The sequence below is a fragment of the Crinia signifera genome, chromosome 6 (genome assembly GCF_055691185.1).
Source record: "Crinia signifera chromosome 6, ASM5569118v1, whole genome shotgun sequence".
Lineage (NCBI taxonomy): Eukaryota > Metazoa > Chordata > Amphibia > Anura > Myobatrachidae > Crinia > Crinia signifera.
The window spans coordinates 163139573-163167252 of NC_139222.1; the positions used below are offsets into that span (position 1 = coordinate 163139573).

A 27680-nucleotide genomic window follows, 5' to 3' on the forward strand; every position below is an offset into this window, starting at 1 on the left:
ATACTAATCACCCATCAGGGTGCATGTACAATTAAATCATCGCATTGCATGCCATTTTAATGGCATGAGATTTTAAAATTGTACACTGCGGCTCTTAGGACACGAAAATCGGGTCCCATCGCATACCACTAATTAAGGCATGCAATGGTATGCGATGGGCGCCGTGCTAGGAAACAAGTACCAGGTTTTCTTATATTTCAAGTTGCATTTTGTAATTCTATAAAGGCAATACCTGAATTATCATAGTTATTTTTCATATAATATATTAACTTCAAAAGGAGTAGCTGTATTTGGAGGTTTTGTGTACATGCTTGATTGTCCCATTGTGTTTCGACGGAGAGTTTGTGTCATATCCATATACGTGTTTTGATTCACGCTTTGTTTTTCATTCTGTTTATAAAAAAATATATATAAAAAAAAATTATAAACATGTAGTCAAACAACAAAAAGGCAGAAACAAGGAACATTACTATGAACAAACTTACCACATTTTTCTAACGGATTGTGCATATACAATTTTAAGGAAAAGCAACAACGCCACTACATATGTTTTTTTTTTTTTTCAAACTGATAGTTTGCAAGGTTTTACTTCCTTCCTCTCAGTGGCGTAACTAGATACATGTTGACCCCATAGCAAAAGTGTGTAAGGGCCCCTATTTATCACCTAATGCTGATAATTAGATAATTAGGTGATAATGCTGAAAAATATATATATCACATGATACTTTGACAGGCAAAGTGGGCCCCTCTCATCTCTGGGCCCCATAGCAGCTGCACCCCCTGCACCTAAGGTAGTTACGACCTTGCTTTCTCTAGTTAGCATGAATTCGTTATACCATGGAAACATTATATCCAGAAATAACATAGAGTAATACTATAAGTATATTTTCATAAAGAGTAACATAGAAACAATTGTATTATTACTTAACAGCCTAAATATCATCATTATATAATTATACTATAATTATACAGATAGGTTTGCTATCTGTTTTCCACAGCAAACATTCTTTATGTGTTGTATGTTATATTTGTTGTATGTTCCCTAACCAAGGCTGGATTTGGGTTAGGGAACATGAGGGCAGATGTATTAAGCTTGGTGAAGTGATAAAGTTTTGATAAAGTGGAAGGTGAAAATGCACCAGCCAATCAGCTCCTAACTGCCATGTAACAGACTGGGTTTGAAAAATAGCCATTAGGGTCTGACTGGCTGGTGCATTATCACCTTCCACTTTATCACTTCGCCAGGCTTAATCTGTCCATAGTTCCAACCTGGGTGATATCCCATTAATATGGCATGTTCAATTGGGTCAGCCCTGTGTACACTGCATCCATATGTAGTCTTTCTGTTCTTCCACCACCTTTTCCAAACGCCGGTGATGCAGCAAGTGAATAATGGATTTTTGGACCATCATGCTTCCAAATCATTCACTTTTCTAACACATGCTTAGTCGGCTGAGGAAATGTTCAACAAGCTAATTAATGGTGGGGGATGTTGCAATCTCTCAACTGCAATAGAAACTTTTCGATGCAGACTATAAATAAACTCACTGCTCATTAATTGCATAGTTATGTCACTGCAGCATCCATGGCCGATATTCACTGAGAGGCTGTTTCTCTTATTGCCCTGTTAAATTGAGTTCAGGTATTGTCCTGTACTCATTACAAGAGGTACACATCCTATGGCATACTGTACACTGCCACTGGTAATTTCCCAATAGTATTGCAGTCAAACAGATCAGAAAAGTCCATCATTTGTAAAACATCCTGTTGAATAACAAGCACTTGCAGAGATCAGTACCAAGTTTTTGCTACCTGTCAGACCCCAAGGCAGTTTGACATAACTGTCTACTACATGAAACAGCAACATGAAGATTGTGGAGTGGAGTTTGTTTACCTGAGAAAAATAAAATCACTGTGTAAACGTTGTCTATGGTTGTGTTGGGGTTGGTGCAGTAGAGTAGTTTTTATGTCATGACATTACACTTCGCAACAGTGTCATTTTTTAATGGCATTGTACAGTATATCTCTCTGTTACGGTTATAAATATTTAACTTTTTTCAGTTAAAAGGTTAATGCTTTCATAGGGGAAGCCGGCATCTGGTGTGATGACTCAACAGTGTTTAACGTGTATGGTGGGCTTCTGGATTGTGCACCACAAGTCTTCCTGTCTTCATTCTGAGGCTTGGTTCATGCAAAGAGATCCATTTTGCCACAAGAATTGCAGCATTTACTAAATGTAAGCATAGGCGAATCTAGAAATATGGTAATAGGTGGCCCCAGATCAAAATCCAGTAGAAATTCGGACCTTTGCACGGCGTAAAGGGGGCATGGCCTCATAGAAAGGAGGTATGTCATCACAAAAAGGGGCATGATATTATACATTAGACCACACACCATAATTCCCATTACACATTTTACAAAACTATTACCCATTACAAATAAAGCCACACACCATAATGCCATTACATACTATATAACAAACCGTAATGCCCAACACATACCATATGACACACCCCAATGCCCATTACATACTGTATAACAAATCGTGATGCCCATTACACATTTTAGGAAACTCCGTAATACCCATTACAAATAAAACCACATGCCATAATGCCAATTACACATAAGGCCAGACACCATAAGTGAATCAGGCAGAGATATCCTCTTATACAGTTGACAATCAAGTACAACAGATATTGTGATTAGCCCGTTAGTCCAACGCGTTTTGTCATAATAATGAATTAATCGGGACCAAGGTACTTCAGTTGAGTAAGATGATCACACTGTAAATCATAATACATAAATGTAAATACATTATAAACAATTTTAACAAAGTATATATAAATAAAAAGGGAGAGGATGACAAATGAAGTGAAGATGAACAGGTGTGGAGAAGAGCAGGAGGTTGAATGAACATTCATCAACACAAAGGGGACAAAACAGGTAACATAAAGATCCTTTAATTGGACTGGGATTCCTCAATGGTAAAGGATAGATCCAAAATAAATAGTGCCCCGTGAATACTTAAGGTATTGATTGTGAGGGATATCCTAAAATTAAATTTAATATGGTTCTTAAAACCACTTCTAATACTAGAATTGATCAGAGTAGATAGATTTTTTTTGTAACATACCACCAGCTGATGTTCTTTAGAACTACTGGAGTTCTTCTGACGAATAAGACCGGGGTTCTTTATGACGAATAAGACAGCCTTCAGACTCTAGCAAATAACCAGCAAAGGTATCTAATTATAAAGGGAGGCTCATTTTTAACATGCCCAATGAGGCACAGCGATAGTATTATAAATATATATGGGCTACATTTAGTGAATTCAGAAAGTGGTGACTAACATAAATTAATTAGTGCCACAAATATATAACCACCATTTTAGAGACTAATAAATATACCATAATTTGCAATACATTCAATGACATATAAAGAAAAAAATACACAAATATATAACAGTGATGGTATGACCAAAAGATTCCACCAAATGGATACTGATGGAAAAACCTGAATAAATAGTGAAGAGTGCATCTAATAGTAACTAGTGATTCAATAAAATGAAGTGCACTGCTCAGCTCCGGAATCAGGAATGACAGTGAAGTGATTTGGAAGGATATATATAGGGCATATGTGAATTTGTCATTTTCTGTGTGGCAATTAGAGCCAGTATGTTGAAAATGTATATTCTGAAGGTGGTCGGCTACAAACAAGTGATGCCCCATTAATCGCCTTTTGGCGCTACATGTGTGTGAAAATAAGGGAAATAAACAGTGAAGCCAAAAAAAGAAGAAAAAAAATTCATTTGGAACGCATGGCGATCACACCGTGTGTTCCATTTGTCAAATGTCACATCTGTTTGTTGGAATGCCTCTTCTATGTTGCTCCCGAGTGTATTATTCTGCCACTAGGCGGAAGTCAAGTGAAAACCGGAAGACCGACTTATAGAACGCAAACTGCGCTCCACAGTCCTCCGTTTCCTCCTGGATCCGGCTTTAATTCGGAGTGACTGTCAGACCGGATGTGACATGGTTAAACGCTCAATGCGTTACACCATTTCACATATCTCACATTCACGATGTCTGTTATACTTGATTGTCAACTGTATAAGAGGATATCTCTGTTTGATTCACTGAATCAGCACAATAGTTGGTCAGTTTGATTAAGTTGACAACACAGACTCAAAATCTATAAAAAGTGAAAAACTTATCAAAGTAGTTAGCTATACGATATGCAAGACACTTATAGATTAAATTTCATTATCTTCTGAAATTCTAAACTATATAATCCTACTTTATTCCATGGTGAACCCCTACAAGATGCTTTAGGTATACGTGTCTCAAAGAGGATATAATATTAAAGATATCTGTTCAGCCTCTCACTAAGCCGCTTGGTAAATTCAAAGCTTACAGTATAACCACCTTCTTTACTTTACAATAATCAATCCTGATACGATATCTAAAGAACAGTATTTATTGTTTAGTAAAGGGATCCTGAATATATGCAATGACAGATTAGATGATGTAATAAGCATAAGGTTGCATAGACATAAAATTGCTACAGTATCGTGATATGCTATACTGTGACGTTGCTATATTGACGTCAATTAAACATGAAAATGCGATTACAATATGCGCATTGAAAAATGCAAGGCAAACATATGCAATACACATGCAAACAAATATGGCATTACATGTGAAAAGGGGCTTGCTACTTTGTAACTAATGAAGTTAGTCTATCTAATTAGGTGGCATAGTTTTGAGTGATAAACTCACCATTGAATGCTGTACCAGGCTGGACCATGTGAGATATGTCTGCCTGAGTCCATGTGGTGAATGGAAAATGGCTGATTACAGCTTCTTTGACCCAGAATGCATTGCTGAGCTAGCTACAGAGGGTTTAGGGCAGGGGTGTCCAAACTTTTTGCGACGAGGGCCAGATTTGGTGAAGTGTAAATGTGTGGGGGCCGACCATTCAGCCTGACATTCTTTGAATCATTAATCACATCAGAATGGTCCCCCACTCTGCCCCTATTCACTCTATGTCCCCCAGCCTGCCCCTCCTTCACTGTATGTCCACCATTCACTGTATGTCCCCCACTCTGTACCCATTCACTCTGTCCCCCAGCCTGTCCCCCCTTCTCTGAATGTCCATCAGTGCCTCCATTCACTGTATGTCCCCCAGCCCGACCCTCCTTCACTGTATGTCCCCCACTCTGCCCCATCCCTTCTCTGTATGTTTCCCAGCCCCTTGTGTGAGCCAGAGGAAGGAGAGGCAAAGCAGGCACTGCAAGGACAGGAGATGCTTGGGCTCCCGCTGCTGCCCTCCACTGCTCTGCATGTTACGGGAGCAAGCTTCCCCCTTGCTACCCCGCTCCCCAAACACTGCTGTCACTGTGATTGTGGAGTAGGGTGATATACGATTGCAGCAGCAGGGGTAGGATGCCAAACACATCTGACTGTGGCGGCCGGCACCTCCTCACTGCAGCAGACAGCAAGGTAAAGGCGCGCTCGCCGGGGCCCCACCTTTAGTGTCCTGTGCTGTGCTTCCCACATCTGATGCTCTGCCTGCTTCCAGCTGGAGGCTGCGAGCCGCTTGAAATGACAGCACAGGCCGCAATTGGCCCCCGGGCCTGACTTTGGACATGCCTGGTTTAGGGGAAACAAACTACTACTGAGATTAGATCTGTGCTGACCACTAGAGGGAGTTGATTATGCAAATCACAGAAAGAAATCACTACAACAGAAACCTATGCTGAAAGGCATTACAATGTCTATTTGTAAACAATATCCCTATATCAGTTACAAATACAGTAGACAACCAAAAAAAACAAATACTTAATCTTTACATAATTTACAGCACATGTGGTTTCTGCCATGAAAAAATAACAACAATGTAACAGCTTGAAAATAAAATACTTACAGACATCTTGAATTTTCTAAACACCAAAGAAACTGCTAAAAGAATAAACAAAATAAAAATGGTGATGATATATGGCACATGAGCAGATTGAAGTGAACCCCCAGTGGTGGTGTCTGCGTCATTTTCTTCTTTTTTAACCTTGTTCTCTAAAGAGAGAATAAAAAATATAATAATGCATGTTGTTTGTTTCTCAGTTGGCAGATAAGTATTTGATGAGAAAATCAGAGGTGCCATTATTTTGCATTAAACCTTGTTGTATATGGAGTTTAAATGTAGGCTGGAGATTAGAAGTCCATGTGAAAATACAAATAAACAATGACAAAACTTCTAGCAATTTTATAAAGTAGCTCCTATTATGCTGGATATCAGTTCTGACAGTTCATTGGACTCTATAAGGGTGTTTTTAATTTGTGCTGATATTTCCCGATGGGAAATATCGACACTCACCAATGCAGTGCTGTCAACAGCATTGAAGGATGTCAAAGCTGTTTTGTCGAATTCACGGCTAGATTGTTGAATTCACGGCTGTTTTCCTACAATTCTTGGATGTTTTCACCAATTTCAGGACACTCGAATATCAGTACATTGAATACCAACAGTCAACTGATTGACTCCAGGGGCCTTCTTAGATGGGCAAAACCATGTGCACTGCAGGTGGGGCAGGTGTTACTTGTGCAGAGAGAATTAGATTTGGGTGGGGTTTTACTTCAAAGTGAGATCTATATTGCAGTGTAAAAATAAAGCAGTCAGTATTTTGCCTGCACAGAAACAAAATTACTCACCCAAATCTAATTCTCTCTGCACATGTTACATCTGCCCCCCCTGCAGTGCACATGGTTTTGTCCATCTAAGAAGGATTTTGTCAGAAAGAATGAACCAAAATAAGGCCCCAGGAGAGGATTCCAACTGTCGGAACATTCAAACAGTTGGAACCCCAGATTGACTACCCCCATAGTATTTAAAAAGATTACATTTAATGTCCTCGGGATCAGGTTTTTGAATGTCAAATTATTTTTATTGTTTTTTTTCTACAAGTTAGGTACTAGTGATACAAAGACATTATGTATTCTAACTTTATTTCCTTACTTTATGCTTCACCAAATAAAATTAAAAAACATTGAAAAAAATATTGCACCATCCAATATGAAAATCTGTGTGGACCTAGGTTGTTTCTAATTGTGTAAGGACTAGGCAATTGAATGTGCTTATTTATACAAAATCATACAGAGAAAAAGGATTTCATTTGAGGGACAATATTTTTCAATTTAGATAAAGGTGTAAAGCAGGCTGATGTATACTGAAATACCATGTTATTTAGGTGGTAGGACTGACAGTATTTTTGGAAAATAATTCCATGGGGAATAAAGTGGTAGTCTTTGGCATTTTCCTATATATTTTAATAGGATCAATTTTAGAATGTCCAAGCATCTCCTGTCCTTGCAGTGCCTGCTTTGCCTCTCCTTCCTCTGGCTCACACAAGTGGCTGGGAAACATACAGTGAACGGGGGCAGAGTGGGGTACATAGTGAATGGGGGTCATACAGTGAATAGGAGTCATACAGTGAAGGAGGGTCAGGCTTGGGGACATACAAAGAATGAAGGCACTGATGGACATTAAGAGAAGGGGGCAGGCTGGGGGACAGAGTGGGGAACATACAATGAATAGGTGACATACAGTGAAGGAGGGGCAGGCTAGAGGACATAGAGTAAATGGGGGCAAACTGGGAGAAAAACAGTGAAGGGGCAGGCTGGGGGACATAGAGTGAATGGGGGCAGAGTGGGGGACCATTCTGATGTAACAAAGAAAAAACAATTTAACCTCTACCACTGTATTTTCCAGCTGCAGGAGACTAATATTGATGGTCACCGGACCATCCAAATGGACAATAACAATATACAAAAATTTTGTCTCACTTTGTGCAGTTTTGGATTGTCCACACTTTACCCGGGTTCCAACTTGTGTGACAGTTTTTGCTGTGATGATTGTGACCCTGCACTGTGTTTTATTGGAATAAAAATTTGGTATTCGGAAGAATTCTGTGAGACTTTGCTTCTCTAATAAAGATACCTTTATAGGAGTCGTCCAATAACGTGCATGTAAGCATACATGTAAGCTTCTGCTTATATTCACGAGTGAGGTTACCTTTATGACCCTGGGATCATCTGGGAACTTTGGGAGCACTATCTTCTAATTATTCCCCTCTACACGTTTGGAGGAGGTTCTCTCCATATTGTCATAAACTACAAAAAGGTACAGAAAAAAATGGTATACATAACTTATGACCAGGCACTGATGTGTTCAAATGGGTTTTGCCCTTCCACCATTAATTGGTCGATGGTAACATGTGGGAGGGAATATCAAATATAGGCCCTTATTCTGATCGGTGCGGATATTCCCGCATTCTTACGGAGCGGTCCGCACGCCACGGTGTTCTGCCGCGTGCGGCCATCGTCCGTAGAAACGCCCACGGGTCCTCCGCATTCGGACGGACTCACTCTTTAAGAACAGGGCGTGTTTACAGACGACATACAAACCATGCGTGTGCGGGAGAAACACTCAGATTCTGCACGGTATTACAGAGTATTACAGATTATGCTCGGGAATACCGCATCCGAACGGGAGCCAAGCGGTGCTACCGCCCGTAAGCGGAGTATTTACGCCAAACAACCCACTATTATGTATCTTCTGCAATACATCACATGACCCACTTATTCAATTACCTATCCTCATAAAAAACTTCTTATTTGGAATTGGAATCAATTAGATGCCAATATATCCTTACAAGCATGCCTAACACATGCATTGCACACATTAACCCTTACAGCAATTGAAGTGCAATGGTTTCTATTAGACCCTGTGTAAAAGATTATAAACAATCTACACATATACTGTTTAATGTGCAAAGAAAACCAACAACTGTGAACTTGCATAAAACATTTATTATAAACCAAAATTAACATGTCAATCACAAAATATAAAATTATAAATTATATCAGGAGATCGCGAAGGTCCTGCAGATCTGCTAGTAAGAGCCTCAAATGGTGCTCCGCCCGCAGGAGGGCCCCAATAACTCCCTCATCTGCCGGTGTGGTGTCATCTGTGGGCATGTCAAAGGGGCAAAAATTAGTCATGATATTCATGCATACATTTCACATACTGCTACATAAATTGCACAAATGCTAGGTGACATGTGTATATATATATATCTATGTAGAGAGATAGAGACACACATAGATAAATAGATATGACACATACATATCTACATACATACACACTTATTTACTACATACTGTGTTTTTGTCCCTCTACCCTTTACTCTGCAGAAGACATAACAGTCATAGTGTTTCTTCTCAGTCACAACCCACCCATGACTAACCAATGACAAGCATGTCATGGCCTCCGTCAATAAGAACTTGTCACAATCTCCTCAGTCTAAGTTCAGTGATGGTTCGTGGCATGGGAGTTATGCAAATGTCAGGAATGCACAGTACACATCCTCCAAATCATAATTCTGTCTAAACCAACCTACAATTCTGTGACGGCAAAAAAACAATCTGAACTACAGGGGGTGTTTAGGTAGAGGAGGCTCCTGGGACACTGGCAACTTGTGACTCCATTCCAAGGTAGGCCAGCCCATACTCCATTTATAGCATACATCCTATAGTTTAGAAATAACATTCACCAACAATATAGATTCCACTATTTGATGGGTCATAATCAACGCTTGCAGCAGGTGAATTTAATCCACAAATGATCCACTCATCCCTTTACTCCAGGATCCTGTTTAACTACAACGGTTATGTGGCAGTCAAAATGGAGCTCCAAGCCATCCCACAAACCTGTGTAATTCAGAGGTGTCCTGGATTAAAGGGATGCCTTGGACACCCCATCTAACCCGTACCTGTATCTGTAGCTACCCACTTTGGGGTCTGTATTAATAGTATTGTAACAACATTTATCATCACCAGTGCTACATAACAAATACCAGTACAACTACTTCATGAATGATGCATTATGTAAACATACCGATCAGATGTGACTCCGGGGCCTGACATGCCTCCTCCCCCTCGGAATCGGACACCTCTGGGGCAACCGTGGCCTCCTCAGCCCCCTCCTCCGCCAGCTCCTCCGCCACCATCACCTCGTCCACCTCCTCCGCCACAACCAACTCCTCCACCACCACCACCTCCTCCTCCACCTCCTCCTCCACCACCACCACCTCCTCCTCCACCTCCTCCTCCGCCACCAACACCTCCTCCTCTGCCACCAACTCCTCTTCCACCTCCTCCACCACCACCTCCTCAGGCACCTCCTCCTCCTCCACCACCTCCTCCACCATCTCCTCCACCATCTCCTCCACTTGCTCCTCCAACATTTCCTCCTCCTCCTCCACTTGCTCCTCCTCCACCCTTGCCGCCACCTCCTCCTCAGGCTCTTGCCCCTCCTCCTCGGCCAGGGCTGCCTCGGCCTCTTCACGTGGCTGTCGGGCTCGGGCTCGTGCTGTGTGGTAGAAAAAAAAAATCATGGTCAATGTCGGGTCATTGGGGCACATGTATTAATCCATAACAAGACATACATGGAAGGGTGATAATGATGGCAAACGATGCTGGAAAGTAGCTCCTTACTGTTAATGGACTCCAAAATGTGACATTTAAAATATTATGTGATTGTTAGTAATTTGTTCAAACATTACAACCCTGGCATTTATCAATGTGTAACACATATTAGATCTGGCACATTGTATGCATCAGAATCATCAATGCTATGTCATTACATATAAAAGCCACATGACTGCATGTTAACCAGGAAGAAGCACACATAACAGTCTATGGACTTTTAAACCCATGGACACCCACTTATCATGAGACACATTTTATTGTTTCTATATGCTATGTTGTAAGTGCGAAATTTCATAGCTAAAATACTCACAAGCAGCTATTTCGCCCCTAATTTGCTGTAACAGCTGGGGCTGGCGCCTGCGGAGGTCCGACCAGCGCCTCTCGAGCTGCCCGATGCTCCTCCGCACCCGAGTGCGGGCGTAAATCCTGCGCCCTGCCGCAGCATAGGCCCGGCGTTTATGCCGGTTGCTGATAAAGGGCCCAGCACGGCCCAGCCTTGTCTCCATGACGGAGACAAGAACCCTCAGCTCCGCAGGAGAAAACGGGTCTGCCCTTCGTGTCTCCGCCATGTTAACAATGGCATCAATCAACCAATCAGGTGGTGGCATTGGTTTATCACAGTTATTTGTGTTAATAACTTTATTGTTCATCTTTACATGAGCAGCGTCTCTGCGCCAACACAAATGGTGACAAATTCGCATGCCTTCAAAACAGTAGTGCTGATGTATGGCAATGAACAAATCTGATATATATAAAACACAGTGTGTATGCACTTAGCAAATCCAACGACGCCTCGCTCCGCCAAGCAACGCGTGCTATAGCTTAGCAACGCATAGCTGTACTTAGCATTACTTACTCTATGCATCTATGTGTATGCGTACATTTATGTTTAAAAGACACATACACATACTTGCAGGTATCCTGAGTCCAGCATTATACACCAGCGCTGGCTGCCTGGCTGCCTGCCTGGGTGCCTGCCTGCCTGCCTGCCTGCTCCTTGAAATGTTTAAACATGTTAATAAATTCAAATATCATATATATATATATATATATATATATATATATATATATATATATATATCTGCAAACAAATCATACATCAACACAGGAAAAAATCCCCAACACATTAGAGAATAAATCAATGTACTCACCAGTCATCAGGGATAGTATCAACTACAATAATGAAGATATAACAAACACATAAGATCCCTTGTAGAAGGTATAATAATGAGCACCTATATTGTACTTCCCCCAAAACTAAGCACATATGATAAATATCTACTATTTCTTTGCCATTAGGAGGGCAGGCTGGATAATTGTCGTTTTGTAACACTGACAACTACCACACTGTACTTATTTGAAGGGGTGATTTTTACAAGAATTGGTGTGTTCTGGTCAACTAGATAAAATGTACCTGAAGTATCTTTGCGCCACAGAGTCCCGCAGCTGGTATCCCCTCCGGCATTCAGGGGCGCGGGATGGGCGCATGGGCGGATCTTGCGGCTCAGATGGTACCTCCCACTCATCAAAGGGTATCTCACGCCGCACAGCAATGTTGTGGAAAAATATACACAGGCCCACGATCCTCGACACCATTTGAGGCGCATACTGTAAGTCACCACCAGTGCGGTGGAGCACTCTAAATCGACCCTTTAAAAGGCCAATTGAGCGCTCCACCACTTGCCTGGTGGCAACATGCGCCCCATTGAATGCCTCCTGTGGGCCCGGTGCTGGGTAGCTGTACGGCGTAAGTAGCCAGGGCGTACATGGGTAACCGGAGTCACCCAGAACCCACGCATCACGGCCTTCCAGCTCTTGTAGTCTTTGCCATATCCCGGTTTGTCGGATGACATGAGAGTCATGGGCACTTCCGGGAAACTTCGAGTTGAAGGCGAGAATCTCCATGGATGGGCCACATACCACCATCACGTTCAGTGAGTGGAACAATTTGCGGTTCCTATATATCTTCTCACTTCGAGATGGAGGCACAAATGGTACATGGGTGCCATCCACAGCCCCTATCACATTAGGGAAGCCAGCAATTTGATGGAAGGCCTGCTGGCTTCTGCGCAGGGTCTCGGTGGCAAATGTCATGGCCATGAAGTGCCCCTTGCGCCTGAACATGGCCGACGTCACACGCCTCAGGATTCGGCAGAAGGCCGGCTGAGATATTCCAGCAAGTACTGCCACTACTTGTTGGAATGATCCTGAGGCGCAGAAATGCAACACCGCCAGCAGCTGTGTGTGAGGCGGAATTGCTGTCGTGATCCCGTGTAGAGGTTCCAGATCGCTCTCAATTAACGTGAGCAGATCCAGAATTACATGTGGCGGTAACCGGTACCTAGTAAGTACCTCATCATCGGGCATAGCAAACAGAGTCACCCGTGTGCGATAGATTCTAGCACGTCCTGGCCTCCTTGGGCGACGAGTGGGGAGAGCCGCAAGTGCCCTTAGCCTCCTTTCCATGTAGCGCATCATTGCTTCAGCAACCTATAAAGAAATGAACATAAATACTGATGCACCTATGCACATAATGGCCATATCCCACTACAAATAGATTTGTAGGCTTCAATACGTACAATAGATGGCCGCCCCGTGAAATCCCGAAGATCCATTTGACCCTATAATGATGTAACAATAATATGAACTCAATACACACCGTCCTAAACACACAGATAAAGGTGTCAGCATTTTTTGCCGACATCATGTACTATGAGACATTTCATCTATTGCTGGGACATGTTGTCCTGCAATAGATGAACCCACACAGGTTTAAGACCTGTGAGTGAAATAGTGAACATGTGACATGTTGCAATAATGCTACAAGCACTTTGCTGGCCCAACAATCTGTAGTCAGTGAGGCAATGGTGCATACATTCATACACTTACATTGTTAATGGATAGCATATCTACATGGACCATGGAAGAGCTTACCTTAGACCCTGACAAGTCCAGATCTGCTGACAAATGATTCTAGCAGCAACTCACTATTTATAGGCCTCTCACATGTGTGGTCTATAACAGTAGTGATGAGTATTGCATGATTTGTGGCCTGGATTTTCTAAGGGATTGGGCTACTTTTAGCTTGCAATCAAACTCCACAATACCACAGTAGTCATGAACCAAATGTCATGTCATGCTAGCAAATAGCATGTGTATTGTGCAATAGTCACAGGTGTATCAGAAGATTCTATGCAATGTTAGAATTGGTGACCAGTATTTCATGTCGAAGTTTCGCCAGGTTTTACACAATGGAATTTCCGCCACCGTATGCGGCGCGAAAAAACAGCGACGTACGCACACGCACGGAACGCAGCTGCCGCTGATGTCCGCCAAACAGGATACACAAACAGTATATAAAGGTGTATTAGAAGGTGACAATGTTGTTGCTAACATGTCTGGATCACAACCAGAGGTGGACCCAGACCTGCAGCAACTATTTGACCAGATGGACTCCAGCACCACCTATGTGCCACTGCACATGCAGGCAGTGGGTAATGAGGAGGCTGCTGGCCCTTCTACAGCAGGGGAACCTGCACCTGACCATTCTACAGCAGGGCAACCTACACCCGGCCCTTCTGCAGCAGGGCAACCTGCAGCTGGCTCATATGCACCATCAGCAGAATCGTTTGGAACACAACCGGGGACTTCACAAGGTAGTACCATGGCCAGCACTTCAAGTGCAGCGACACGTGCCAGGGGGCGTGGCCATGGACGTGGCAAGGGGACAGCGAGGGCAACAGAGGAACCAACTACAAGAAATAAGGCATATGAAGCACAGGAGCTTGCCATCCTGGTTCCCCGAGCACGTGATTGGATTGAGTGTCCATCGGAGAAGCTGACACACACACGCAGATGGAAGATTTGGGAACAGATAACGGCAGAGATTAATGAAGTTGCGCCACAAGTTCGTGAGACGGACCATGTGAAGAAGAGGCAAGTTGTTTTGTGATACATGTGCCCAGTAATAGGCAAGTAATGATTGAATTCATGCTTAGATGGATTTTGCAAATGGCCTGTGAAGTTGTTACGATACACAGACATTATTGCCATGTTATTTAGTTGAGAGTTAGAGTACGGTGATTGTGAATGTGTATTGTAACGGTTGAGATCATAGTTGCATGTAATGTTATCTTTTGGACATTAACCACATGTCATAATATGTAGCACAGAGCAATGGCTGCAACAGCTAACATCTGGAGTGACAGGTATTAATATGTCAACTTACATTGCAGGTGGCAGGACTTCAAAACCAACCTGAAGAGGAAGATGACCAAGCGGTGGCAACACAGCCAGACATCTGGGGCCGGGCCCATGCCATCAGGGCTAGAGCTCACCCCCCTGGAGTTGATGGCCGAGTGCTGTATATCAGTTGAGGAGGTCAGGGGGGTGAGCACGATGGATAGCGAGGCCCCAGCTGAAGTGTTTGCGTCTTTTCTGGAAGGTAAATATTGGTCATGCCATAAACTTGTGCAAGTAATTATCTTAGAATGTGTCCTAATTGTGTTTATCATTTTCCACAGACACCCCACCGCTTGGTGACGACTCTGCTCAGGAGGTGGAGGAGTCCGTGCCACCTGGCCCCAGTGGTAGGCCTGTGCAGCAGCAGCCATCGGCCCAAGCCGATTTTGCCACCTTGGCCAACATGCTTGGGGACATCAACCAGCAGGGAGAGTTGGCATCAGAACGGATGCGTAGGACCGAGGAGATCATGGCGAGCTTGGTCAGCACCCAGCAGGCCATCGCTGCGAGCATGCAGGCCATGGCTGCAAGTGCTCAGGTGCTGGCCGAGCAAGCCACCCGCCAAAATGATCTCCTCCTCCACCATAATGAGCTTATGGTGGAGCTGGTTACCAGCAACAGGGTCCTAATGTCATCCGTTTCTGGTGCATTACCACCGGCAACACTCCCTGCTGGCAGGAGGGGTAGACCAGCCAACCCCTCTACATCATCTGCTCCACCTGCCCCAGCATCTGTCCGTGGCCGAAGAGCTGCTGCACAGGCCAAGGAGCCTACCAAGGCCAAACGTGGTCGCAAATGAACTTGTGGCTGCATTAATCTCCACCGTTATGTGTTCCCAAATCTTCCATTGTGCTGTGTGTGTCAGCTTCTTGTGTCCAATCACGTGCTGAGGGTAACCAGATGAGCCCTTGCTTCATATGTCCTTTTTGGTTCCCCTGTTGCCCTCTTTTGCCTGCCATTACTGTCAGCTGTACTTGAAGTGATGTTGCTAAGTCCCCGGTTGTGTTCCAAATGATTCTGCTGATGGTGCATATGAGCCAGCTGCAGGTTGGCCTGCTGCAGAAGGGCCAGGTGTAGGTTGCCCTGCTGTAGAATGGTCAGGTGCAGGTTGGCCTGCTGTCGAAGGGCCAGCAGCCTCCTCATTTCCCACTGGCTGCATGTGCAGTGGCACATAGGAGGTGCTGGAGTCCATCTGTGTGCAATTATATTTGTTTTGGATTCTTATTTATTTTTGTACATTCCTGCCATGTTGTTTTTGTTTGGGATTTTTTATTTTTTGGTCATTGCATCACAGTGGCATTGACTGTGACATGTATAGAAATAAATTTGTTTACTTTACCAAAAATGTGTGGTTTCATGAGTACATGTCGAATACACATGTGTATTGCTAGTATTAATATTCAGTCATGTCCATTGTTAGCAGTTTTAAAGTGTGTGACAAGTACAGCATATGTGGGGGATTAGTACGGTTTCCTTGAAGCAGCAATGGTTTCAATTAAAGCACTGACAAGCGTCCTATTAGTGAGTAATGAGTAAAGGAGTCGATTCTATTGGGTTCAGGTGTTAATGCTTGTAGTCATTAGGCGTACGTTCGCCTACCGCATGAACGAGTGGTGTCCGCAAAGCAATAGTACACTTGTGGACACCGCACATTTCTTCCCTTTTTGATCGCGTGCATTCGGAGTGGTATCCGAATGTACGCCCCCCAACATAAGTGTACTCCCCCGTGTCCGCCCATGTTTCCGCCCCGTTTTGCCCACTTTGAAACTACGCCCATGTGTCATTCCGCATGACGCCCATAATACGCCCATATTTCCCGACTGATTGCGGGGAACAGTTTGGGACGGGATTTGGCCGAACTGGTACGGAGTCAAGGCCTGGCACATGCGCGTTGCGTTCTCCACGCATGCGCAGACGCCGTAAAGACGCCATCCGAAAGTATGCGGTAAAGTACGCGTCAATCAGAATAAGGGCCATAGTGAAGTACGGTTTAAGTCAACAATACTTTAATATACAGACAAAAATTTTTTTCTGGTAAATCACAAACAGATTATAACCAGCAATGTAAAGATGAATTAAAATTCCGGTACAAAAAATCTTTCACACAACACTAATTGCAATCCAAATTGGGGGGGGGGGGACACTGGTTAGACTCAAGAAGATGTGGAGAATTACCAGAGGTGTTGGAACTGATTAACAGTTCTTTTGCGCAAATCACGGGTATCAGATCCTTCACCTCCCGGCGCTCCTCTCTAGAGTCATGCAGGTCCCTTCCCCAGTCCTAACTGACGCGTTTCGACTCCTCACGGGGTATTTTTCAAGGTTTTTTAGGAAGGTGTATCCTACTGTAGTCCATGTTCTTCTTTTATTTGGTGTTCCTACTATCATATCCGGTAAAGCACTTCCGGAGCACGGTCCGTCTCCCTCTGTGCTCCGTGTCGGAAGTGACGTATCATCTCTCGCGCAACGTCGTCTCCGGCACATCTTTCAATGTCAGTTTCCGTGGTTACGTGACGCCCAGTGTCCTAATGCGGCTAGTGTTCTATGATGCCGCATATTGTCCATTTTGACGGCATTATGTTTAAACTGGTATGGTGCAGTTGAAACTCAATGTTGATGCCGCCATAGCTGTCATTCAAAGAACATAGTGATCAGTAATAATTCTCGTTCACATATAATTTAAAGTGACAGTGCATGCAATATATAAGTGCAATCACTGCATTTTATTCCTACAGGCATTCAAAGTGACAGTGCTTGATACCTAAAGTGCCAGTGCATATAGGTATCAAGCACTGTCACTTTGAATGCCTATAGGAATAAAATGCAGTGATTGCACTTATATATTGCTTGCACTGTCACTTTAAATTATATGTGAACGAGAATTATTACTGATCACTATGTTCTTTGAATGACAGCTATGGCGGCATCAACATTGAGTTTCAACTGCACCATACCAGTTTGAACATAATGCCGTCAAAACGGACAATATGCGGCATCATAGAACACTAGCCGCATTAGGACACTGAGCTTCACGTAACCACGGCAACTGACATTGAAAGCTGTGCCGGAGATGACGTTGCGCGAGAGATGATACGTCACTTCCGACACGGAGCACAGAGGGAGACGGACCGTGCTCCGGAAGTGCTTTACCGGATATGATAGTAGTACAGGATAAAAGAAGAACATGGACTACAGCAGGATACACCTTCCTAAAAAACCATGAAAAAGACCCCGTGAGGAGTCGAAATGCGTCGGTTAGGACTGGGGAAGTGACCTGCATGACTCTAGAGAGGAGCGCCGGGAGGTGAAGGATCTGATACCTGTGATTTGCCCCGGGACAAATTCACATGCGCAAAAGAACTGTTAATCAGTTCCAACACCTCTGGTAATTCTCCACATCTTCTTGAGTCTAACCAGTGTTCCTCCCACAGCCCCCCCCCCCCCCCCCATTTGGATTGCAATTATTGTTGTGTGAAAGATTTTATGTACCGGAATTTTAATTCATCTTTACATTGCTGGTTATAATCTGTTTGTGATTTATCAGAAAAAACTTTTTGTCTGTAAATTAAAGTATTGTTGACTTAAACCGTACTTCACTATATATTTGATATTCCCTCCCACATGTTACCATCGACCAATTAATGGTGGAAGGGCAAAACAAGCCATTCGGACACATAAGCGCCTGGTCATAAGTTATGTATACCATTTTTTTCTGTACCTAAGCTTGTGAGGGATTTAAAGGGAAAAACCCTCTCTACATCACTAGATAGGCTGCTGTGCGCACGGTTGGGGAGCACCAAATTGTATTGTATAAACTACAAAAAGTTTGTCTGTTCTCCTTTTCTCTTGCATATTCCGAACCATCGATTTGGAAGAAAAAGTGGAGATCATTTTGGGACCATTCTGATGTGATTAATGATTCAAAGAATGTCAGTCTGAATGGTCAGCCCCCACGCATTTACACTTCACCAAATCTGGCCCACATTGTAAAAAGTTTGGACACCCCTGCTGTAGATAATCAATTCTTTCCGCCCCTCCTCCATTAATTTCACTGTCTCATTCACACCTTGAATCCTTCATTTTTGCCATTGAGGGGATGTTTTATTAATGGTAGATGCCAAAGTAGCCTTTAAAGTTTACCCTAAAGTTTAGGCACACTGCAGGTAGCACTTCAGTTGGATTCGGTATGAAATCCCGACGGTCAAAATCCCGACGGTCATAATACCGACAGCAATTGACAGAAAGTCAAAATCCCGACATGGTCAAAATCCCGACATTTAAAATCCCGACATGGTCAAAATACCGACAAGGTCAAAATACCGACATTTAAAATCCCGACAAGTTCAAAATACCGACACATAGAATGTAGACAGGTGAAAAAGTCAACATGACTTTCGGGCGACAGCTCGCGAGGTCGATATGGGCTTTTCACAGTTTTTTTACCTGAATGTCGACACAGTCGACATGGACACAGTTGGAAGTCAACCGCAGCCCCTCGCATAGCTCGCTGCGCTCGCAATGCTTCGGGCACGGTGCCTCGCTACGCTCGGCACACTATTTTATTCTCCCACCACGCCCTAGTGGATGGTAGGGCATGAAATACCGCCTGTCGGCACATGTCGGGTCAAGAAACAGTGAAAAACCCATGTCGACCTCGCGACCTGTCGCCCGAAAGTCATGTTGACTTTTTCACCTGTCTACATTCTATGTGTCGGTATTTTGAACTTGTCGGGATTTTAAATGTCGGTATTTTGACCTTGTCGGTATTTTGACCATGTCGGGATTTTAAATGTCGGGATTTTGACCATGTCGGGATTTTGAGTTTCTGTCAATTGCTGTCGGTATTTTGACCGTCGGGATTTTGACCGTCGGGATTTTGACTGCATCCCCTTCAGTTAACAAGAATACAGTACATAAAATGAAATAAAATGACTATAGATTGTATATTACAATAATAACTTTTATATGTGCAGCATCGGAAGTGAAATCGCTCACTACTCACCAAATGCATCACGCACAATAATCAAAGTCCCTTCTCCGTAGATTTCCTGAGAGAAACCTGCTGCTCCATCACACAGGTAAAAATCAGAGTCATCTTCTGTCAGATTCCTCAAGGTTACACTGAAGTGTGTAACTACCCCAGAACATGTCAAGCGATCCTTATAATTGTTTTCAGATATACAATTATGAAAACTATTGATGAACATTATTCTTGTGAAACGTTTTCTTAGATTAATGCCTGTAATTTTCATCTGCTTTGTCACAGTGCAGTTAATGATGACAGTTTCTCCAGAATTAACAAATATTTTTGTAGGCTGTTGCTTTATTGCATTTGAAGGACCTTAGAATACAAAACAAAACAGAAATTATCACAATTATTACATTGTCTAATTTGTGACATGACTGTAAAGCAGCCCATACACGGTCCGTTTAACGGATCCGTTTGGGACTTAAACAGCACACATCGTGTCGGATCGCATCCCTAGTGCATGCAGTGTGCATGCACTGCGATCCGATCCGATGTGTACCTAGTACAAAAAGAATGTGCAGCACATACTTTTTGTACCGTACTATGTGATGCGCGGGAGCGCGCATCGCATAGTACAGAACGGAGCCGGTCCACAACGGACCGTGTATGGGCTCCTTAAGGCAGGGTTTTATTTCCAAAGTGATGTATATAACTGTGATGGCATTTAATACAGATACAGTGAAAGATACTATACTTTGGAGCATATTTATTATAGGGATTTGTGCCGCTTCTCCGGGAGCCCTGTATCACTGTAATCACGGTCCGGTGTTTACATATGGGGCTTCGCCCCTAGACTGGGACTTAGGCCCGCCCACCAGCCAATAATAGCCGGGACAACCCCCATGCCGGTCCATGATTGGCTGGTGGGCGGGACTAAGTCCCGGTCTGGGGGCGGAGCCCCAGATGTAAACAGAACACCGGACCGTGATTACAGTGCTGCAGGGCTCCCGGGGAAGCGCTGAAGACGTCTGTGAGTATGTTTTTTCTCTACAGGTACCCCAGTGGATTCTACAGGACAAGGGGACCGATGCTTCATGGCAAAATAGGTGAGTATGGAATGGATGAATGGGCTCCATGTGTAATAAAGTTGTACTGTCAGTGTGTGTGTGTATTTATTTAACTATTTGTGCTACTGTGGGACTACAAGTCCCAGCGGGCCCTTTTTTGCCACACATACTGGGACTTGTGGTTCTCCAAGTCTCTGCATGTGGTGCAGGCTTGCTGGGATTCATAGTTCCACAGCAGTATACAATAGTTTCTCTATCTTTTTACACAATTATCAGCTCGATGCCCACCGCCCAATGGCATCGAGGACAGCCCCGGGCTTCAGCATGGGCAGGTAAGTTCTGGAGGGGGGACCCCTTCTTTGGGGGTCCCCACTCCCCCAGGACCCCTGCCCATGCTGACCGGTCAGGGGGTGAATGCTTTGGCGGGGGGACTTGTATAAAAAGTCTCCCCCCTGACTGTGGCATTACCCTGCTGGCTGGTTGGGCCTGGTGTTGGTTCTTGAAATACAGGGGACCCCTACTCATTTTTCCCCCCATATTTTGGGAACCAGGACCGGCCCTTGAGCCTGGTGCTGGTTTTATAAAATCCTGGGAACCCCTATTTGTTCAGCCCCTTGACTTTATGAAACCAGGACCGGCTCTTTGAGCTCTAGGCTGGTTATGCTCAAGAGGGGGGACCCCACACCGTTTTTTCTCTCACTTTTTTGTTTTACCTCTCGCCGTTTTTTTACATTTTTCGCATCTCATTAAATATGCGAATTAGGGAAAATTGGCGATTTTGGCCATTTTGGCGAATAAAATCGCAAAAATCACAATTTCTCATCTCATTAAGGGGGAAATTTACTAAGATTACGAATACAAATAGTTGTATTCGTATTCTTGCATACCTCGTATGCAAAGTCGTGTTCCAGAGGGGGATTTACAAAGCAGTCATATACGACTGCTTTGTAAACCTCTGATGTCGTATTAATTCGTATTAGCAGCCGTATATACGGCCGCTTATATGAATTAGTGTAGGCAGTCTGCACGGATCAGTCAAATCCGTGCAGGCTGCAAGGTGTAAAAAAAAAAATAGAAATAAAAATAAATAAATTTAAAAAATGACGTGGGGTCCCCCCCACAGCCATAACCAGCACCAGGCAGAAAGAGCCGGTAACTAAAAATAGGGGTTCCCCGACTTTTAACAACCAGCCCCAGGCTCCAGGTCCGGGGCTGGTTCCCAAAATACGGGGGGACAAAATGAGTAGGGGTCCCCCGTATTTTAAGAACCAGCCCCAGGCCAAACCAGCCAGCAGGGTAATGCCACAGCCGGGGGACACTTATTATATAAGGTCCCGCGGCCAAAGCCTTAACCCCCTGACCGGTCAGCCTGGCCAGGGGTCCTGGGGGAGTGGGGACTCCCCCAATAAAGGGGTCCCCCCCTCCAGAACTTACCTGACCAGGCTGAAGCCTGGTGCTGTCCCCGGTGGCCCTGTGCGGTGGCCACGGGCTGATAAAATGGTGTAAACTATTGTCTTATACCGTGGAACTATGAGTCCCAGCAAGCCTCCCACTCACCTGGTCCTCTGGCGACCATCCCGGCATCTTCTGTTCAAGTCGTTCTGCTCCCGGCTCCAGTGGTACCCGCTCCGCTCCGCTCGGACACTGGAGACTGAGACGCAGAGATATTCATATTTTCCCGCCTCTACTCAGAATGATTTCTATTGGCCGACTAGCGGCCAATCAGGAACCGAGAAAGTCGGTTCTGAGTAGAGGCGGGGAAATATGAATATCTCTGCGTCTCAGTCTCCAGTGTCCGAGCGGAGCAGGTACCACTGCAGCCGGGAGCAGCGCGACTTGAACAGAAGATGCCGGGATGGTCGCCAGAGGACCAGGTGAGTAGGATATCCTTCCACAGGTACCCCTTTGGATTACAACGGATCCTGGACCCCGGACTCTTCAGCCCTGGAGCCCCGGACCAACCCCGGAACCAAGGCCCCGGAACCAAGCCACTGGACCGGACCCAGGGACCTACCGACGGGCTCAAGATAGGTAAGTATCAGTGTGTTTGTGTAATGTATGTATTAAACTTTTATTTTTCTGGGGTGTCAGTGTGTTTATTTAACTATTTCTTGTACTGTGGAACTACAAGACCCAGCGGGCCCTTTAATGCCCCGCATGCTGGGACTTGTGGTTCTCCAAGTCCCAGCATGCGGGGGAGGCTTGCTGGGACTCATAGTTCCACGGTATAAGACAATAGTTTTTAATCTTTTTTTTTACACCATTTTATCAGTCCGGTGGCCACCGCACAGGGGCACCGGGGACAGCACCAGGCTTCAGCCTGGTCAGGTAAGTTCTGGAGGGGGGGGACCCCTTTATTGGTTCCCCACTCCCCCAGGACCCCTGGCCAGGCTGACCGGTCAGGGGGTTAATGCTTTGGCCGCGGGACCTATATATATAATAAGTGTCCCCCGGCTGTGGCATTACCCTGCTGGCTGGTTTGGCCTGGGGCTGGTTCTTAAAATACGGGGGACCCCTACTCATTTTGTCCCCCCTGAAATTTGGGAACCAGCCCTGGATCTGGAGCCTGGGGCTGGTTGTTAAAAGTCGGGGAACCCCTATTTGTCGGGTTCCCTGATTTTTAATTACCGGCCCCGACTCTTTCAGCCTGGTGCTGTTTTCAGCTGTGGGGGGGGGACCCCATGCTGATTTTTTTCATTTAATTTTTTATTTTTATATATTTTTTACACTAAAGCCTGCACGGATCTGACTGATCCGTGCACGCTTCTGCCAAATACGACAGGAAAATAAAGTGTCTTTTCCTGCCGTATATTCGTGGCAGTTTTACACTAATTAGCAGCCGTATTTTCAATATTCTATCGTATTCTATCGATGGTGTAGACATTCATATTTGTAAATACAAATACGAATGTCCCATCAATATGAATCCGAATATTTGTATTTTTGGCATAGTAAATGCCAAAAATACGAATACACCGAAAAAAATCGTATTTTCGTAGGAAAATACGATTTTTTTCTACTAAATCATCTTAGTAAATTTCCCCCTAAATGTCACCCCCATCTCAAGTTGCATCCAACTAAAACAGTTTTATTTGCGCTAGATACAATATATGTACAAGAATAATTGTCTTTATAGTTATTATTAAAGTTAAAAGTTACTGTACATTTTCAATATAAGAAATAAATACAAATAATTCCATTGTGATGTTTAAACCTTTAAAAACATATGATTATTCTTTCCTACAATTCTCCCAATGTAAATGTTATATTTTTAGCATAAAAAAAAGACAGAAATGGACATTATGTTGTTTTTAACAAGTCACAAGATATATAACAGTGCAAACATAACCAGGTTAACATTGGTATACTGTAGTTTCTAGAGCAGGGCTGGGCAACACCGGCCCTCCAGATGTTGATGAACTACACATCCCAGCATGCCTTGCATCAGTTTCAGCATGACCACATAGCAAAACTAATGCAAAGCATCCTGGGATGTTTAGTTCATTAACATCTGGAGGGCCGGTGTTGCCCAGCCCTGTTCTAGAGGATAAATCTGCACTATTTTAATTAAAACAGGATTAACTTTGAAACAATACACACAAGGTATATTAATATTTATTTAACATGAGTTTTATATAATAGTATAAAATGCACATATTTATAAAACATAACATTATATATTAAATAAAATAGAAGTGGATCAATCAATAAGCATATTTGAAATTGCTTTCAGCAGTATTTATCCTTGTTGGGAATAGGTTCTGTTAGGTAATATTACCGTCCCCTTAAATGGACATATCAAGCCCTGATAGAGAGCAAGCGTCTTTGATGCAGCCTAATGTAAGGTGTCAACACTCCTCTCTGTTTTTGTGCTAACTGAAGATCAATTACCTCTCCAAGGATTGAGGCATACACAGAGTAGGTCGCTGCCACCGTACTACGCTGTGCTTTACGGCTAGTGGCTGCAATATTACTAGCCTCCTGTTCTTCGTATAACTGTAGGTGCTGTCGCCAATGTAGTTGGGCTCTTTGGGTCAGGATTTCTCCATGGGGGTACTGGAACAGTTCTGGGAGTTTGCAAAGGAATTGAGCTGAGGCATGCGATTTTTTAAAGTAAAATGAATTGGGTGCTTTTGAATTTACAAACAATCCCACTTTGTATATAGCACTGCTTTATTACTTGTTGCATGCAATTTATTGCATGTATAATTTGGCACATCAAGGGGGTTATTCTGGTTGATTCGCAAGGCTTCAAATTCACAGTCTTGCAAATCCACCAAAACCCGCCCGGCAAAAGAACGCCCCCCCCCCCCCCCCCCCCTCACAGCGCAGGTTTCCATGCACAGGCTGTGAATGGATGTTTGGCATAAACATCCATTCGTATGCCTGCGGGTAACCTCCCACATCTTTCGATGGTCGGCGACCATCGAAAGATGTGGAAGGTACACGCATATATAAGTGACTTTTAAGACACTTACATATGCGTGCACGCTGGCACGGATATGGGTGGGCAGCTGACATCCGGTGATGTCATCTGCCCGCCCCCCGCTCCTGTGTCACGGCCTCATTACCATGAGAACGCCCAGCTGGGCGTTCTCATATGGTAATGAGGCAGCCCGGTACCCCCCGCCCTTCTCCGCCCCCACACACCGTCATGGGTGCGTACACCCGATGAATTGAAAGTTTGCCGTGGGTGCATGCACAATACGTCTGCCCATGCGCAGAAACCCTCCTGCGCGTGCGCAGACGCGCAACATCGGAACAAACTTCAATAACCCCCCAAGTGCCGAATCGTAAGCAGCCTCCCAGGGAGCTGCAGGGGGTCTCTCAAGGGTAAACTGGTCTGGCTTGTCCTTAGGATCAATAGGCTTATTTACTTTAAATACCACTGTGGCCTAGACATTCCTATCAAAAATTACAATGAAAACACTGTAACCGAATAAATTACATAATTAAATATAACAGATACAATATAACTATACAATATAATACTACACATAAAACAACACAATCCAATCCAATAATAAATAAATAAATCCAAAATAACTAAAAGCATATTGTCAATTAGTGGAGTCCATGGGTCGGACAAAGGCTCAGAAAGTAACTGCTTGTCATTTACACTGTGAGACACAAGGTGCCGGCTGTGTCATCACAGAAACATACTGTTAACTTACTATAGTGGTACAGACAAAATACTAAATAATTGGACAGTGTATACTGTAAGTGTATGTTCATTGTCTCCTAGGAAAATAGGTATCTCTGGCAGATAAAGTATTGTTGGGGAAATTTACTCAGATAGGAGTTCTGTTTCACATGGGATGTGGACAACCAATCAGATTCTGATTGGTTGCCCATAGCAACATCCCATGTAAAATAGAACTCCCATCTTAATAAATATTCCCCCTGTATGTCATCAAAGTTGCAGCTATTAATATTACTTATTTGTTCATTTTTAACAGGGTAAAGTACAAAATGGAGTCGAGGATTAGCAAGTGCATTATAACAAAAGTCATTTTATACACTGCAGTATGAAGTGTTCTCCGTCAATCAATGCCACCAACTGGATCAGACAGATTTCATACCCAAATTCATTGATACAGACAGTTTCTCAGCCAGTTTTCAAACTAAATGATAAAATCATTCCAAGCATTTGTAGGCTAGTTGGGTGCCAGATGTCTACACAAGAGTCCGAATCCCGACTAACAAGGGGTATTCTCTCTCATGGGGGTCCACGGCCCCCATATAGGGAGAACAGAACCTGTGGTGAAAGCAGTAAGCCACCAAGCCCACAAGGGGATTCTTTGCGCTCCCTGACGGAGTACTGGCAGTCGGGATACCGATGTTCGCATACTGACAGTCGGCATCCTGACTGTTGAGCCATCACATAACACCCGCCTAGTTTGCCCAACTTGTCGTGCAATATATGGCTGTCGTGTATACATTTAGAGCCTGTAGAACAGCTTAACACTAAGTAACTTTCTCTAAACAGCTTGAGTTAAGTTGTATACATGTGGTGCAGCGCTGACCTCTGTGCTGAGCGACGTGCTAAGCACAGATCACTCAGCACATCTCGTGGTACTAGCGATGCACTCTGCAATGCAGTGTGCTGAGAGAACGAGCGAACGTGCCGGGCAGGGTTTTGCATAATGACCCTTATTCAGATCTGATTGCAGTACAAATTTGTTCTCAAACTGGGCAAAACCATGCACACTACCGTTGGGGCAGATGTAACATGTGCAAAAAGAGTTCAATTTGGGTAGTGTGTGTTGAAACTGAAATCTAAATTGCAGTGTAAAAATAATGCAGCCAGTATTTACCCTGCACAGAAACAAAATAACTCCCCCAAATCTAACTTTCTCTATACATGTTACATCTGCCCCACCTGCAGTGCACATGGTTTTGCCCATTTTGAGAACAATTTTGTAATGCGATAAGATCTGAATAAGTTGTTTATAGGCAAAACCCCACAATCTAATAGGATCTAAGCAAAACCCTGCAATCTAGCAGGAAAGACGCTAAGTAACAGGGCTAAAATTGCCCCATGTGAATGCCCCTTTATCCCTCTAAACCAATTGCTTTCATCGCTCTTTGATTGACTAGTATTTCTTATTTCTGCATATCATGACCTGGAAATAGAGCTTGTTATTATCATACCAGTTACTTAACACCAGATGTACAAAAACCTCAGCATACAGTTTCATGAAAATATATTAAGTGGTAACATAAATAAAATCATTGCTCTAACCTTTGATGCATGTATCTAAAGCCAGGACAGGCGACAGAAGGGAAATAAACATCTTGAGTATCATTTCAGTTGAGCTTTTAACTTCTGGATTATAGACTGGCTCTCATCAAAAT

At 43.8% G+C, this 27680-nt stretch overlaps 1 protein-coding gene across 1 annotated transcript; it reads right to left on the minus strand.

The window, feature by feature from the left end:
- Positions 1-27680, minus strand: LOC146007131 (uncharacterized). Its single transcript, XM_083145504.1, has 4 exons — positions 27568-27680; positions 19789-20127; positions 5926-6071; positions 1-390 (listed from the first exon to the last, which is right to left on the minus strand). The coding sequence occupies exons 1-4, from the start codon at positions 27629-27631 to the stop codon at positions 247-249; spliced, it is 693 nt and encodes a 230-aa protein (XP_083001630.1). The 5' UTR covers positions 27632-27680; the 3' UTR covers positions 1-246.

What these genes read in the sequence shown, in the direction of transcription:
- LOC146007131 (XM_083145504.1), bottom strand. Translation starts at nt 27,631, where the DNA reads ATGATACTCAAGATGTTTATTTCCCTTCTGTCGCCTGTCCTGGCTTTA. An exon ending in TTTAGATACATGCATCAAAG is followed by an intron (nt 20,128 to 27,567) that starts GTTAGAGCAATG and finishes TTGTATTCTAAG; the next exon opens with GTCCTTCAAATGCAATAAAG. An exon ending in TTAGAAAATTCAAGATGTCT is followed by an intron (nt 391 to 5,925) that starts GTAAGTATTTTA and finishes TTTTATAAACAG; the next exon opens with AATGAAAAACAAAGCGTGAA.